We start from the raw sequence: 16586 nt of genomic DNA on the forward strand, positions 1-16586 counted from the left end.
GCTCGCGGCGCGCTGCAAACGTCTCGGAGGCGGCATGATGGGACTTCCGTCATTGCAACAACCGCCACGCATAAAGTTGACGCCAGGTGGCCGCGTCGTCTGCATGGGTGCTGCTTAAAGGCGACCGACAAGGAAGCTACGCAATCATCAGCCCCGGGGCTTTGCCAAGACTGCTTTAGTGTGGTATGTAATATTTGTCTAAATATAGCTAAAGTCAGATTTAGTCTCAGTTGGTCCTTACAACACACGAAAAAGAAAATTCCGTGGAAGTCGCCATCATCATCACTTAGAGACTTTTTGCTCATAGTAGAGGTTTCTGGCGGCAACATTGCGAAATTGTGAAAAAAAAGAAAAGAAAAAGAGAAAAAGTTACAAAAACCATCGACGCACTTCAAAATGTTTTGGAGCATGGTCTCGGGAATAACGGCTGGGCCGAAAGGAAATATCGCCGCCGTGTGTATCAATGACCAGCTGGGATCCAGGATCGGAGTGCCGTGTTTATTTCCCCGGAAGATCTGCGATTTGAAAATGAGGATTGCATTGGTCATCGTATTCGACATGCCTACAAACACACCAACAAACAAACAAAAAATATAGCTATGCATACCTTTAAGAAATGAAAAATTTTGAAAGAATCAGCCATGAGCCAGTACAATTTTAATCTTTGCGCTGGATTGGCTCGAAGAGGTGGTCATTATTTGAGCGAAAAATTGTTACTGTTCTGTTTGAAAGCACATACACAACTGAAAGACGCAAAAGATATAGAGGTAGGCTGGCAACCATGGTCACCGGAAGAAACTACCTGAGGAACGCAACAGCCACCGAAAGTACACAATCACTAAATGCGTTGTTAGGTGGTGGTCGAAATAATACCCTAGTGGTGGCGCCCTCTGGATAGACAGATGCCGGTCTCGAAGGCTATGCTTTTGCTGGTTGAATGCGGCGGAAGCGGTTTGGGTAGCCGGAAACACGTTATAGACGTCGGAGCTTGTACATGACTTATTGTGCAAGCAGCATTTAAAAAAAAGGTTTCTCTCTAAAAAAGAAAAAAAGAAAGAAAGCTTCTGATGGAACTTTCTGAAAAAAGAAAATTTAACTGTGTCGCTCTGTCAAACACATGCTGATCGCTTTTTTTTTCTTCGTGGAGCACCGCAATTTCCAAGTTAGGGCTGAGCATATGGGTAAATTAGATATTGTCAATTTCAGAGCTGTTTTTTCCCCTCGCACTCACGAAACTTCAGTTTGCAGAGCATGCGAAGTCACATTAAATTACTAATTTGGATTTCGAGCGACCACACGCAGAGGTGATAAGACATAGGCAATAAGAAATTAAAAAAAAAGATACTCAATATCCTTCGTACTGGATTTTTTTGCCGACTACAAACAGAAAACGTAACACAACGCCCTTAAAGATGAGTTCGTTTCAAAGCCCAATCATTCTGGAAGGCACTGGAACACTTTTGTGGTCATCCAGATTAAAACAAATTCTTAAGAAATTTATGTGACACTAAGTTATCCTCTGGAAGGACCTTCGTCCTGCAGTGGACATAAAAAATGGGCGGATGATGATGAAGTTCTGCCCTCTAGTGTAAAATGGTGCTCATGAAGCGGAAAACATTTTCCAGGTAAAATATTGTGTACATGCCACTCTCCAAATACTGTTAAAGCAACGTTTCTTAGTTTAATGAAAACAGGTGTTGGCCATGTTGACCCTATAACATGTTGGCATGAATGACCCATAGACAGAAAAGAAGCGAAGAAAAAAAATACAGGAACAAGGAATTAAGACAGAAGCTTCACTCGATTTTCTAAATAAGGATATGCATTGTGTCATTTGCTTATCTGCATGCAGCCGCCATGCAGGTGTAATTATCAATCTTACCAAATTCGATCCGAGCACTATAAATCCTTATCAGCCTTTACTGGTGGTTATCAAGCGTATAGTACTAGATCTGGCCCTTATCAACCGTTATCGACCATTATTGGAATAGATCCAACCGTTATCAACTTTTATCGGTCGTCATAACTTTATCTCAATCTATTCGATCATTATCAATCTTTATGTGCCCTTTTCAACTTTATCGGGCATGATCCGATCCTCATGAACTCTTATCGACTGTTAACTTTATTGAAATCGATCCACCTCTTATCGGTCATCATCAATCTTATCGCAATCTATCCGATCATTATCAACCCCTATCTGTCCTTATCAACCTTATCGGACATGATCCTATCCTTATCAACATTTATCGTTCCTTACCAACCTTATCGGACTTGACCCGACCCTTATCGGTCCTTGTCAATCTTTTCAAAACTGCTCCAAGCATTTAAAGCCGTTATCGTTCTTTAGCACCTTATCCATCCGCGTCGAACCATTATCAACCGTGCCAAGACCCATATAGCGCCATGTCACACCTTATCAACTCATTGACTGCTTATCTATGCTTATCTGCTTATCTGTGTTGCGCGACGCGAAACGCATGCTGACTGATTGAAATGCCACCGATCAGAGATCGGTGCAATTCGGTCAGCGAAGGAACGCTCCAACACAAGGTGTATTCTCGACCGCCGAAACGCATCGTGGTTGGCATTAAATTTTCGCTAAATCAGAAACATTGCTAATGTGTAGAATGTTCCAAGCCGGCACTACGTGTGGTCCTAGAGATGGCTTTTATCCCACCACCAGTTCTCCTTTGACGTTTGTGTTGCACCACCGGTACAACACATTCACATGGTCCAGATATGTTCACCCTCTGAAAGCATGGGTGTTTAGACTAGTGGGTAGGACCCTCGGCTTCTCAGTCTGGGGTCGTAGGATAAAAACTCACCATCGCGAACATTATTTCCTTTCGAATTTATTCTAATAACAATAATAATATTTGGGGTTTTACGGGCCAAAGCCACTTTCTGATTATGAGGCACGCCGTAGTGGAGGACTCCGGAAATTTTGACCACCTGGGGTTCTTTAACGTGCACCTAAGTCTAAGTACACGGGTGTTTTTCCCATTTCGCCCCCATCGAAATGCGGCCGCCGTGACCGGGATTCGGTCCCGCGACCTCGTGCTCAGCAGCCCAACACCATAGCCACTGAGCAACCACGGCGGGTACGAATTTATTCTGTTCTGGTTTAAATGCGTAAGCATTTGTATGCCTACTTAGCGAAAAAACCCGTCCTTCTCTCACGTAACACGAATCGCTATATGTAATGCATTACATCATCGCGAGAAAGAAAAAAATTATATATTAATGCTTATCTCTACGCCAGTCTGCGTGGAGATGAGCAAATCGCACGATGCTTACGCATATTTAAACAACTCTAGCGAAGTTTCTAATACAATAATTTTTTTGAAGCGATTACTCTTATGTGGCATAGCGATCAAAGCGTTCCCTCATTGGGTAGGCATAAATGTGGTGCACGTAAGCACTTATCGTTAAAATCTGTTCAATGGCAAAAAGAAAAGAAAAAAAGTGAGAGAAAGAAATAGCGTTTACGAGAGTAGAGCTTTGTGCATTCGACCCCAGAAACTAGGGAGCGCTTCCCCAGGGTGTACGCACATCGCTGAAATCGACGGAGCGACCCAGGGGCCTGGTGTCGCGTATGATGCTGTTGATGATGGCGAACCCGTGGAAGAAGGACATGTTCAGCTTGTCGCTGAACTTGCTCCGTATCGTGTCGTGCAGGGCCCTTCGCACGACCGACGCGTGGAAGAGACCGGACCTAGAAGGAGGAGCAAAGGGTATTTGCAGAGCGCGTTTTGGAAGCACCGCTATAAACTCAACCGCAAGGAAGGTACGATACATTGTATAGAGAGTGGTTGACGCCATTGAGGAGTCGACGTAGCTGATTATACTAGTGGTTCACACTCATATATATATATATATATATATATATATATATATATATATATATATATATATATATATATATATGTACACATACAATTACGAATGCACTTTAAATAACCCCTGGTGGTCCAAATTTCTGGAGTCCCCAACTGCCGGGTACCTCATCATGAGATGGTGGTTTTGGCACGAAAAACTCCATAGTATAATATATATAATTGCGCCAATATAAAACCAACAGGCAATGAAGCCAAGGATAGCATTTATTTATTTATACAAGTACGTGCAGCGCCACAAGGGCATTATTGCAGGGGGGGACAAATTGAAGAAAAGTGAACATGTGACAAAAACTTGATACAGCAGAGCACAGGTGGTAATAGTAACAAAATACGTAACATGGATGAGTCATCTCGACGGCAAAACGGTCTTGTGAAATGCGGTGCAAATTTGCAAGACAAAAATGGAAAGAGTACACTATCGCATGAAGTGTAATGCCAGCCAAATGATATAAAGAAAACGGGATAATATACTACGACAGACTGCGTGACAAAAAAGACAGAAACTCTGAACACGTTTTACATTCACCAATGCTCCTGGGAAGCCTATTCCAGTGTGCGGAAACATGCGGAAAAAATGAATTACGGTAGACATCAGTACGCCAGCGCATTTCAAGGACTTTCAGCTCGTGATCACATCGTTTAGAGATGAAGTGGGGAGGGAAAATGTACAAGTTCTTGTTTATTCCCGTGAGATCAAAGTAGATTCGGAAAAAAAGTTCTAATTTTGCAGTTAATCGGCGGTGTGCTAGTGTTTTCCAACCAAGGTCCTCTTTAAGCAATGTAATACTGCTACAGAAGTTATAATTACCAGAAACAAATCTTGCAGCGCGGTTTTGCACGCGTTCGAGCTTTTCTATAAGTGTAGAGCTTTGAGGGTCCCATACCTGGCAAGCGTATTCGCGTACCGGACGAATATTTGTTATGTAAAGCAGTTCTTTTACTTTCTGGGGGGCGTTATAAAAATTACGTCTAACAAGGTTTAGTATACGAGATGATTTTAAGGTTAAGTATTCAATATGTCTGTTGCATGTTAAATTTTCTGAAAAATAGACCCCGAGGTATTTGTAGTGTTCGACCTTTTCAAGAAGTAGTCCGTCCAATTTATACACTGATCTCACAGGAAAGCGTTTACGGGTGAATGACACAAGTTGGCATTTAGCATTGTTCAAAGACATGCCCCAATTAATGCACCAAGCGTGAATTTTGTTTAGATCATTCTGCAAACTACTAACATCACAATCATTTTCTACATTCTTGTATATGGCACAATCATCAGCATATAACCTCACTTTGCATTCTAGATTGTGCACAATGTCATTTATAAAGACTAAAAATAACAAAGGCCCCAAAACAGACCCTTGGGGCACGCCAGAGGTTGCGGTGACAGGTGTTGATTTAGTGCCGTTTATTAAAACATGCTGTGTTCGTCCAGACAGGTAATTTCCAATCCAATGTACTATTGCAGGGTGTATAACGAGACAAGATAATTTATTTAACAGCAATGCATGAGAAACGGTGTCGAAAGCTTTCCGGAAATCTAAAAATATACAGTCTACCTGGAATCCAAGGTCAAAAGAGTAAAAGAGATCGTGAGCGAACTTTACCAGTTGAGTCGTACATGACAAGCCGGACCTAAATCCATGTTGAAAATCCGAAAAAAAATTATTGCTTTGAAGGTGTTTCATCACAGCACTGTATATGATGTGTTCTAATGTTTTGCAACATACACATGTTAGAGAAATGGGCCTGTAGTTTTCTAGTACATTTTTGGGACCGTTTTTATGTATGGGAACGACGTGGGCTACCTTCCACTCTGCAGGTAATGAAATGGTATTTAATGATTTATTTAACAGAGCGACTAAAAAATGCGCAATTTCTTGAGAGCAGGATTTCAATACCTGCGACGGAATACCATCAGGACCGCCAGCTGATTTGTTGTTCAGATTGGAAATAAGTTTCAGAACACCGTTATATGTGACAGTGACCATAGGCATATTCTCATAGACTATTTCTTGTATTTCAGGCGGTTCACCAGTGTCTGTCTCAGAAAAAAACACTTTTAAAATAGGAATTCAGACAGCAAGCCTTCTCATAATCATCAAGCACTGTTTTCTCGCCAACTGATAAAATGGGGACAGTTGTGTCCACTTTACCATTTATTTTAACAAATTTCCAAAATTCTTTAGGATTATCCCTTAACTTTGCGTCAAGCGATGAAATATAAGTTTGTTTATTCATCTTTATTTCTTGCTTAATATTGTAGTTCACATGACGCATTTCATGGAAAACAGATTGATTGCGAGTCTTCAAATACGAAGCATACAGGCGGCGTTTTTTGTTAATTAGCGAGCGAATTTTCTTATCTACCCAGGGGTTCATCTTTCCGGCGTCTAGTTCTCAAAAGTTTGGAAGGTATGTATTGTTCAATTAAAGCCTTTAATTTATCTCTAAAAAGAATCCATGGGGTGAATAGCTGCGGCTGAAATTGATGTGTGGGAAATAATGAAAAAAAAAAGGGGGGGGCGGGAAATGGAAGTGAACGAAAAGATAACGTGTCGCCGGTGGGGACCGAACCCATAACCTTCACCTTAAGGCCAGAATACATGGAGCGAATATGCGACGAATAGTCGGCGTTCGACGCCCGGCGGCGTACGCGCGACGCGCGGCGGCGGAGAAATCGTCGTTCGCCGCCGATCCAGCTGGCGCAGAAAAGTTCGTCGGGCGTCGACGATACCGGAAGCGGCAAACGAGCGGCGCCCCAAAGCGAGCCAATCAGGTCTCACTATCCCCCCCGACTTCCGACCTGGCTTCCCCGCTTGTCCGTGTATCGCGATCCCGCTCTATCGTTCACGCTGGTCTCCCGCTTTTCGTATTCATGGTATCCAAAGAGGCGCGGTTGGAATGTAACGACAAATTAATTTCGGCTGTTCAGAAGCGTGCCATCCTGTGGGACATTTCTAAACAAAATTTTACGCGTTTTTAGAGTGTTCCGCAATTTAAAAGCAATAATAGTTGTCGTTAAAGTTTATTTTTTTTGTCATGTGTTTCACTACAGCGCTTTTGCCTCGTCTAGCCACACTGATAACACCGCAGCGACTCGCCGGCGGCGGCCGCCGTGTCTTCGCTCCATGTAGCGCAGCCCGACGAACATCCGGCGTCGCGCCGCGGCAGATTTTTTGCCGCCCGAACTTCGTCGTGAAAGTTCGCTCCATGTATTCTGGCCTTTACGCGTGTGACGCACTACCGGCTATGCTACACCGAAGGCCACCAAACCATCTGCTGGCTTCATAAGGTCGTGACGGACAAAAATATGCACGCACGCACGCACGCACGCACGCACGCACCCACGCACACACACACACACACGCGCACACACACAGCAAAGTTGTCAAGAGCGTTGCACGCCTAATGCGATTACCTCTATTCGGGACCAAAGAGCGGCAATTAGTTATTTCTTCTAATTTCCCTCGTCTTTATCATTTCTATATATGAATTAATCAACAAGTAATTAACTCGATGCTCTCCTTGGTTTCATTGTCAATTGGCTTCACATATTTGCGATTGCGAAGCTGAAGCACCTTGAGTTCGCATTACATGAACATTTCACCCTAAAAAAAATTTCATTATTTTGTGCCAAGCCACGTTCATAACAGACTGAACCATAATTTTTTGGGTATTTGCACAGCACCTATGGAGAAATTCACGTGGTCGGTCGCGCGAGGTTTATTTTTTATCTAAACACGGTATTGCAAGGACCCCTATGGCTGAGAGCAAGGCCTTCGGGATTCGGCGGAGCACGCGCGGTGCGACATTTTCGCGCGGTGGATCACGGAGGCCACGTTAAGACAGTGTTAAGATTTAACAGGCTGCCCCGCGCAGGCACTTAACTCACATGAGCCTCATGTAGGCGGAACCCCAAACGCCCAAATACCAGCGGGTTCCTGGGTGTCGTGACATGGCGATCTTCACTTTATTGTCGAGGTTTCGGTAGGAGGAGAACGGTCTCCATTCGTCGGGGCTGTCGTCGTAGTACATATGCACGAGTCCATCTGCAAGCACATTTTTTTTTTCGGCACGTAAGTACAGTTTCCGTAAGAGCAAACAAGAAAGCGAATAAATTTTTTTTACTTGACGATCGCTCAGCTGCCACAAACCTCGTTGATAAACCGTACAACTTTACGACCGGCTGACAGCTCCTCAGTTTTTCGGCACCTCCTCCACTCAAGCCATGCGCGCGCGGCTTATTCCTAGGGAAGGTGAGGGCGCTGCGATCGAGCTTTGCGTAATGCCCCTTAACGTTAGTAAAGTAGTGGCACTCTCCTCCTCCACCTTCTTTCCTCGTTTCTCCTGTCTTTCACGCCCCCTTCCCGACAGTGGCGCCGCCTACACCGCTCGAGCGTAGCAACGGCGCCAACATGCACTCCTCGCCACTCCGTAGACGCCTCTCGAGCAAAAATGGCGCTGAAGCACGGCGCGAGGGCCCACGTGATGCTATTGGGCCAATAGCGACGCGGCGTTGGCCTCGGCCAGAGCGCGCGAGGAAACGGCGGCAATCTTCAAAGCGTGGCGGTATTTTACGAAGTTTAAGGGGCTTTAGCTTTGCGCAAAGTGAACGGGGCTGGTTGTTTTATTGACCTGTGCACGCTAGCTGCGGCTGCTTGTGTTGCGGCTGCCTGTGCTGCGTCTTGTCAATTGTTAGCCAATATTATTTTTTTCACGCTGTGCATGCCTCGTCATTGTGTCGCGTGGGCGTGGCCGGCAGTCGACGTCCGGTCGAAGTTCTGCGCTCACGGAGAAACTTCAGCACCTGCGACGTGCGGGCCACCGAGTGTTGATATCGCGCGCCCGCTTTTTGGTGTGTAGGCCTATACTTCGCCTCCTGAAGTGAACGTCACTCATGGTGCCACGTTTTGCGTTCTGTTACAGAAATGCGCGACAACATGCCCACGTGTCTTGTGCACGTTTGCCACGGCAACGACAGGAAAGGTCGTACAAACGGCACATAATTCCGCATTGTTACCTTAGAAGCCACAAGGAAGCATTTTCTGCACGGATAAAAACCTTCTGGAAAAATTGTCCAAATATTTTTTTTACGTTAAGTTCCAGGCGGATGATGCATCCTAGTCATGTCGCAAGCGGGGAGGTCGTCGAACGTGATCACGGCTCACGGGCATGCTTGAACAATGGTACAGATACTTGTTTGCTTCCGAACGGTCCATTCAACTTTTGATCCCATCGAGAAAGTCGAAGGTCGTCAATATAAATGGAACACATACATAAGCAAGTAGTAGAACAACGTTGTGGCATGTCCGGAAAATCTCCGTAAGAGTCCCACCTTCCTTCGGACGTACGCCTTCAGTTGAAAAAAAATTCAATGAAAAAAATAACCTGACCAGTACGAGTACGGAGCTTCGGCTTCGCCGAAATTCGGAGATGACGACATGAGGATTTTAAGCGCAGCTCTTAGGCGCCCATTTCTGAGGCGAGCGTCGTACCTCGTAACCGAGTGACCGAGCACAGCGAAAGAGCGAAAGAGCGAACGCGGAGCACCGCGTGCGATGAAAGACGGCGACAGCGAAGGAGGAAAGCGGAGGAGGAGGGTATGGCGTACTTGACATAAAAACTGTTTACAGCGCAAACACATGCAACCACAAAGTAAGGGACCGGACACAAGCGCTTGTGTCCTGTCCCTTACTTTGTGGTTGCATGTGTTTGCGCTGTAAACAGTTTTTATGTCAAGTATGCACCAACTCGCCCAGAAAGAAGTTTTAATGAGGGTATGGCGAAAGCGTGAGGAGAAAAGCGTAGCGCCGCGCAACACGGGCTCCGCGGTGACGATGGCTACGAGGTGGCGCCAGAGTAGCCCGCGTCGTCTGTCCGCGTATGAAGCCACCAATACCACGTATGGAAACAAAGCGCTGCATGAGCGGAGGCCTGTCTGCGGCGGCTGCTGTGAATCGCACCCACGCGTGCGCTGCCTAGCTCTCGCGATGCCCCGATTAGCGAGCGAAGCAGTCGCGCCACGCTTCGCTCTGGTTGCAACGTGCCGCACGCGACAGATTGTCCGCGTCAGCCGAAAGATCGCGAAATGAAGCTGCGCCCAAGTTTCGCATTAGGGAGTATCGTAGTCAACGGTGGATTTTTCTTTTCATTTTGTAACACGCATGTACATTTCAGACGAATGAAATCCAGATGAATGAACGCGCATTTAAGGTGCAGCGGGAGGGTGAAAGGGCCAAAGTTTAATGATATGCATACTTGGGGAATGCCACTCACTATTTTGTGCGCATTACGAGTGCGTTCTTTTAATAAAGGTGACACATTTTTTATTCCTAGTACTTCTTAACTTGGCGAATGGTGAAGGTGGGATGCGGCGTTTTTTTTTTTTCAACGTGAACTTCGGAATACCTTTGAAGCAAGAGCTATAGCTACTAGGCATGCAGATGGTGCAAGAAGGGAATCTACGTGACGGCTAATTAAACCTCATTCGGATCGCGGGGTTAACTTTCACATCATTTTACGACAACTGAGTACGTAAATGAGATCTGGTATATTTACCAGGCTTCAAATTTCGACTATAAAAAGCAGATCTCGAGTTGTTGGATACAGCTAGCTGTCGAGTGAACAGGGCAACATGTTCTGCGCGAGTTGGCATTCCTCTTTTCAGCTCTATGTCGCGTTCTGAACAAAAAAAATTGCCGTTTTAAACCGTGAATGTAAGCTGTCAAAATGCTGCATTCGTCGAGGTCATTTGGAAACGAATGTAGATAAAGAAGTATGCGAGCGTGGAGCTCTCTAGCTAAGTGCGTTGAAGCCGCTCTGCCTGTGTATAGCGATGACGTAACGCTCCTGGTGCGCATCCTGTTATGCGGCAATCAGTATTGGCTGTGCGTAACTACGCGACTACAAGGAGCAGTTTCAACTGCCTTATGCCGCGGCAAGACGAGGTGCTTATCCGCTGCACCCGGTTTATGCGCTCAGCGTCGAAGATTCCTCCCGGAAACGGCTTTCAATTCGAGATACAAAATGCCATTGACGAATCGTGCCGTGAATGGGTGCCAGCGCTCCAATAATAGCACTACTGACATCCTCTGAGCTTGCCATGCAAAAAAAAAGCCTTGGCGCATGCAGCCAGAAAAATTGCACGGCCTTCGAGATCATGCAGTTTGCGTTGCTCGGAGGAATCCGCGGCAGGGGGCGTAGATTTGGACACTAGCTATTATTGTAAAGTTAATTCAACGTTTGAGTACAAATGAACCGCCGAAATATCGGCTTAATAAACAAAATGTCCCTTTCTCACAGCTAGAGCCGCACCTGTCGTCCGTCCCCCTCCCACCAATGCCGGCGTACAATCGTTATCGCGATCACCTATCACTGTTGCCAGCATGTTTATTGAGCACGACTACATCCTCAATGCAGATTGCGAGAAATTATAATTATCAGACAACTGTTCCGCGGGCTTTTGAGCGTTACCACGGTATGATTGAACACTCGACAACTAAGCTTACCGTTACGATAAAGAGAAAGGTTCCAGAAGAATTGGCTGTGAGTGCCTTTAAAATAGGGAAAAATAAAGGGGCAAAGGCGCATCGCAACTTGGTCACCTCTGAGCCTCTTCTTCTCGAACACCACCGGTTCGTTCGGGTTATTCTCCTTGCTGTACGTGAAGAACCGGATGTAGACGTAGTCGGTGCACGAGTAGGTCTTGTTCCACAGCACACGTAGCGCCTCGAACACGCAGATGAGCGTGTATGGGCCTGGCGTCGCGGGAGTGGAACGACCGAAAGACGCAGCTTTAATTTCTTTCAAAGCGTCACTGAAGCGAAACACTACATCTACATTGGTTTACAATGCTAAAATACCGACTCTTTAAAACGAGGGTTCTGTTTTCTTTTAATTTTGCGGTAATAGGTTGATTAAAAGATCAGTAAAGGAACGTCAAAGTTTGATTTCTTAAAATTTCACTTCAGAGACTGACGTCAAAGACATCGCAGTATCTTTTTTTATTATCATTACTTGGGAATTTGCAGTTGAGTAATATTTATTGACAAATGTTAAGCTACATGTCTTTGGCTCTACGCGAATACAGTGCAGTTGCGATCTTCACCGTCGATATCTATGACGTCACGGTGAGACGGAGCCAAAACCCGAAGCCGGTGACGGTACCTGTTAATTGTCATGCAGTCTTTTCCGGATTACGAAGGCTTCTCTCACAATAAGATCGGCATTTTCGGTATTGTAATAAGGTTAATTTATGACATATGTCGAATAACGTTTTTGTCTTTATCTTATTTAATGTCCTTTCGACGCGTTCGAATAGAAGAGACACGACACAAGCATTGAGCTCTTGCGCGTAGCTTTCGTGTGCGTTTCGAAGAGAAAAGAATCGTGTATCAAACAGTGTTTTAACAGTTTTAATTGCCCAGAAGAATTAGTGCAATCTGAAAGATTCTTTATGCCAGGACGTGCGTACTGCGCTTAAAATGTTCAAAAAAAAAGCGAGAAAATCTTTGTGCTTACCGCTGCATTGTTCATGCTCAAATTTCGAAGGAATATTGCAATTTGGTGTGGAACATTGCTCGACTGCTGGCAAGTAAACTGTCGAGTAATGTGCCGCTTTACTCACTCCGGAAAACCATTAATGAGGTTACGTTGACTCGATTTATACCTCTTGTAGACAGCTCCAAAGTTTTTTGGCTACACGTCATTGAATGTTAAGCTATACGGTTTAGCAAGGGAAGCCAGTTAGCTTGTCCAAGAATCACCAGCTTCTTTTTGTCGTTGTTGTTCTGCGGACCATTTATCACAAGATGACTTCACGTTCAAGAGGCTCACGTAAGAGGATAACGAACAAACCGGCACTGAATGATAATGCACGCAGTGACATCAGCTTGGGTCATACTCGCAAGACCGTGACATTTCTGCGCCACTGCCTTTTTGTCAGTACGACTTTCTGATAAAGGCATGCGACGAAGGAAATGGAAGGTGCAGGCGGGGCCTTGAAATGTAACTTACGAACTCTCGGCGCCGAAGCTTGAATGAAAAAAGAGATGAAGATGCATGACGTTAGTCTAAGGAACTAGTGTTAGCAAGCTCATTTATTAGGCAACCTATGGCTAAGACCACAGGTTGGCAAAAATGCACGGAATTAATTCAGACCGCGCTCTGTGACTCAGGCTCACTCACAAAAAATATTTCTTGCTTAGCCCCCCCCCCCTCCCCTTCCTCTCACTCGGACACCCGAAAATATTACAGCAATGGCCTCTGACCAACCGCAACAAAATGTTTAACCGCGTGAAACGCCTCGCTTCGGATAGTGCGCACATATATAGCAGTCTCCATGCAATATGTAACTTCGTACTGCTTTAACATAGGACGACACAGAAGGCAAACGACAAACACAAGCGCCATCTGTTACAATATCAAATAGCAAATATTGCCCGGCATCTAGCACTGTTAAGCTCCGTGGAAAATTCCACGTTTGTAATTCGAGTGGATGCCGCACAGAAAGGCTCGCAAAAGTTGACGTTTTTCGTACCGAACCCGAAAGAAGAAGAAAAAAAAAGTCCGTCCTCTATTACACCGGAAGTGACGCCCAACTCAGAACGCGCGGCACCTCTGCATTGCCTCCGAGACTTGGCGCTGTCCACGGCACGCTTCAATACTTCGCACACCACGTGACGGCTCCTTACGTCACGTCCACTAACCGGCAGGTGCAGGCGCCGTCCACTAAGGCGCTAATGAAAGGCTGCTAATTAAGAAAATTACACAATTACCACGCCTGCAGCTTTTGCCAAGATGGCTCTGTGGTAAAGCACAGTACCGATTCAGTTATTACCAACTTAGCTGAAGCGATGTTTCGTTACAGTTAGCCTTTTTTTTTTAAAACGCGAGATCCGACGAGAACCGGCCACTCACTTGTAGTCGGCGGTGGTGGTCTCGTTGTTGGTTTTTTGGTCGTTGTCGTCGGCCTTGGCGTAGTGCTCGGAGGCGTCGTCGGTGGTGGCGGCGGCGCTGCGGTCGTCGGCGTCGTCGTCGGCCGCCGTGTCGTTGTCGGCGCCATTCTAGTTGTCGCCTTCCGCGTGGTCGTAGCCGGCGTCGAGGGCTTTGTAACTGGTTGGCGGACCGTGGATTTCGTCGTGGCTTCGGGCAAATAAGAAACGATTATCAGGTGACGGTGGTGTCTTCTTGACGATAAACGAAGTAAATTGGCTATAACTACCCGCGAAAAAGAACAACTATACGCTGAACAGACAAGATGCTTCTCATTTGCCCAGTTGGTAATGCGCAGTGATTAGCAGAGGGGCGCAAGTTAGGACACACACAGATAAAGCAGACAGCAATAGCTGTTGTTCTCACTACTCCGACTGTGTACACGTGTTAATTTGGGCGCTTCTTCTAATAGGGCAGGTGATCTACGCCGGCAAAGAACTCCCTCTGTAAATATATTGGACACGTATGCACCGGTCTCACGCTTCTTCCGCGCATTAAACACGTGCATTCAGTTTAGACTGATATAATATTGGCGTGAAACTCTTCTTTCGGTGATTTTTTCCGGTGTGCGCTTGATTACTAGAAGACAACATGAATGGTCAAACTGCTATTACCTCCTAAATTGCACGCTGGAATGCTAGTGCCGATATATGCTAGGGTGACGTCATAGGTTTCAGTGAATTTTCTCGTATTTGGACCGTTGGAACAGACAAGTTCTCGGAACTTGCTAAGTCTGGTCTTTTTTGGGGTGTTTCAGGAGGCAAAGAAGTCCATATATAGAAATAAAGGAAATACAACTATAGGCCCAAGCTGACGCCGGCCACATTTTACGATGTCAGGGAGAGTCACTTGACGTGGACTGTCGTCAAATAAATCCGTGACGTCACAGAAATGCGGGCGAAGATGCCTCCCGCATTTCGCTTTTGCTTCTTTTCTGCCTTATCAAGTCTCCTCTCACGGTAGAGTTGCTCTTTTATCGCCCCGTATATATAGTAGTCGAGTAATCCACAATACCAAAAATTATATATCTCAACCTAAATTTCGTTTTGGTCTCTAAGTGAAGAAGACAAGTTGTGTGCTTATGGGCGGGGGGTGGGGGCAGTTACCGCAAAAGCTATGTAAGCTGAATATGGTTACGCAGACGAAAAGCTATATACAAGTATATTTACAAGGCAATACGCCGCACTTGGCCAAGAGGCAACAGCCTGCGCTAGCCTCTAATTGTCGTCGTCGTCGTCTTCTAACTACTCGACTCCTCATCATTGTAAACACTGTTCCGTAGCACTACCCCCGGCGGCAAAAGCGCCGTCCCGGAGTGACTAAACGCCGGACTCGGAAGCAGTGTAGTAGGCCTTGAGCCTACTGACGTGCACGACATCACTAGATGCCAGAGTAGAGGATGAGGTTGAGCACACAGGAGCAATTTCGTACGTCACAGGCGTCACCTGGTGAAGCACGCGGTAGGGCCCTGTGTATCGCCAAAGGAGCTTTTCTGAAAGTCTGACGTGACGAGAGGGCGACCACAGGAGCAAGAGCGCATCAGGCGAAAACTGTACGTCATGGTAGTGGGCGTTTCTTGGATACAGTTTTTTGGATACATGTAATCCAATGTTAAGCTATACAGTTTAGCAAGGGAAGCCAGTTAGCTTGTCCAAGAATCACCAGCTTCTTTTTGTTGTTCTGTCGATCATTTATCGCAAAATGACTTCCCGTTCAAGAGGCGCACATAAGAGGATAACGAACAAACCGGCACTGAATGATGATGCGCGCAATGACCTCAGCTTGGGTCATACTCCCAAGACCGTGACATTTCTGCGCCACTGCCTATTTGTCAGTACGACTTTCTGATAAAGGCATGCGACGAAGGAAATGGAAGGTGCAGGCGGGGCCTTCGAATGTAACTTACGAACTTTCGTCGTCGAAGCTTGAACGAAAAAAAGAGATGAAGATGCATGACGTTAGTCTAATGAACTAGTGTTAACAAGCTCATTTTTTAGCCACCCTATGGCTAAAACCATACTTTGGCGAAAACGCACGGAAGTCACTCAGACCGCGCTCTGTGACTCAGGCTCACTCACAAAATATATTTCTTTCTTTGCCCCCGTTCCCCTTCCTCTCACTTGGACTCCCGAAAATATTACAGCAATCGCCTCTGACCAACTGCAGCGAAATTTTTAACCGCGTGAAACGCCTAGCTTCGGATAGTACGCACATATTTAGCAGTCTCCATTTAAAATGTAACTTCGTAGTGCTTTAACATAGAACCACACAGAAGTGAAATGACATACACAAGCGCCATCTGTTACATCAACAAATGCCAACCATAGCCCGGCATCTAGCACTGCTAAAGGGAAGCTGAAAGGTTTTCCAGAAAAAATGAGTGAACGTCTCTACATAATAGTTTTCAACCCTCCGAATTTGAATATCGCATCGAAATTTTGTGAAAGAAAGCGCTAATATATTTTATTTCGACGAAAACTGCAGCAGCGGACACGCCCAGCTCGCGCGTCTCGTTTCCGCCTGTGATCGGTCGGGCGCCTCGTGACGTCAACACTAGTAACCGACCGCTGCCGCTACACATGAAGCGCGGTGCCAGGTAGTTTGGTGCTGTTTTTCTGAGACGGTAATGGAAAATTTAGAGAGACTGCGTTTTTCTGAGGAGTTCGGCGTTACTCCCTACATGTACGAGCC

General features: G+C 45.8%; 1 protein-coding gene across 3 annotated transcripts in view; it reads right to left on the reverse strand.

Annotated features, from left to right (window-relative positions):
• The window catches only part of LOC139049038 (uncharacterized), a 48150-nt gene that overhangs the window by 12769 nt on the left and 18795 nt on the right, over positions 1–16586 (reverse strand). For 2 of the 3 annotated variants that reach the window (XM_070524122.1, XM_070524121.1), the window contains exons 11-17: positions 15802–15819; positions 13821–14045; positions 12918–12935; positions 11507–11659; positions 7795–7951; positions 3556–3718; positions 391–515 (exon numbers count right to left, since the gene is read on the reverse strand). In XM_070524122.1, coding sequence (XP_070380223.1) covers positions 391–515; positions 3556–3718; positions 7795–7951; positions 11507–11659; positions 12918–12935; positions 13821–14045; positions 15802–15819 — 859 coding nt within the window. The remainder of the gene's footprint in view (positions 1–390; positions 516–3555; positions 3719–7794; positions 7952–11506; positions 11660–12917; positions 12936–13820; positions 14046–15801; positions 15820–16586) is intronic. The other variant, XM_070524123.1, reaches the window with a different exon arrangement.

Source organism: Dermacentor albipictus, chromosome 8 (assembly GCF_038994185.2).
Source record: "Dermacentor albipictus isolate Rhodes 1998 colony chromosome 8, USDA_Dalb.pri_finalv2, whole genome shotgun sequence".
Classification (NCBI taxonomy): domain Eukaryota; kingdom Metazoa; phylum Arthropoda; class Arachnida; order Ixodida; family Ixodidae; genus Dermacentor; species Dermacentor albipictus.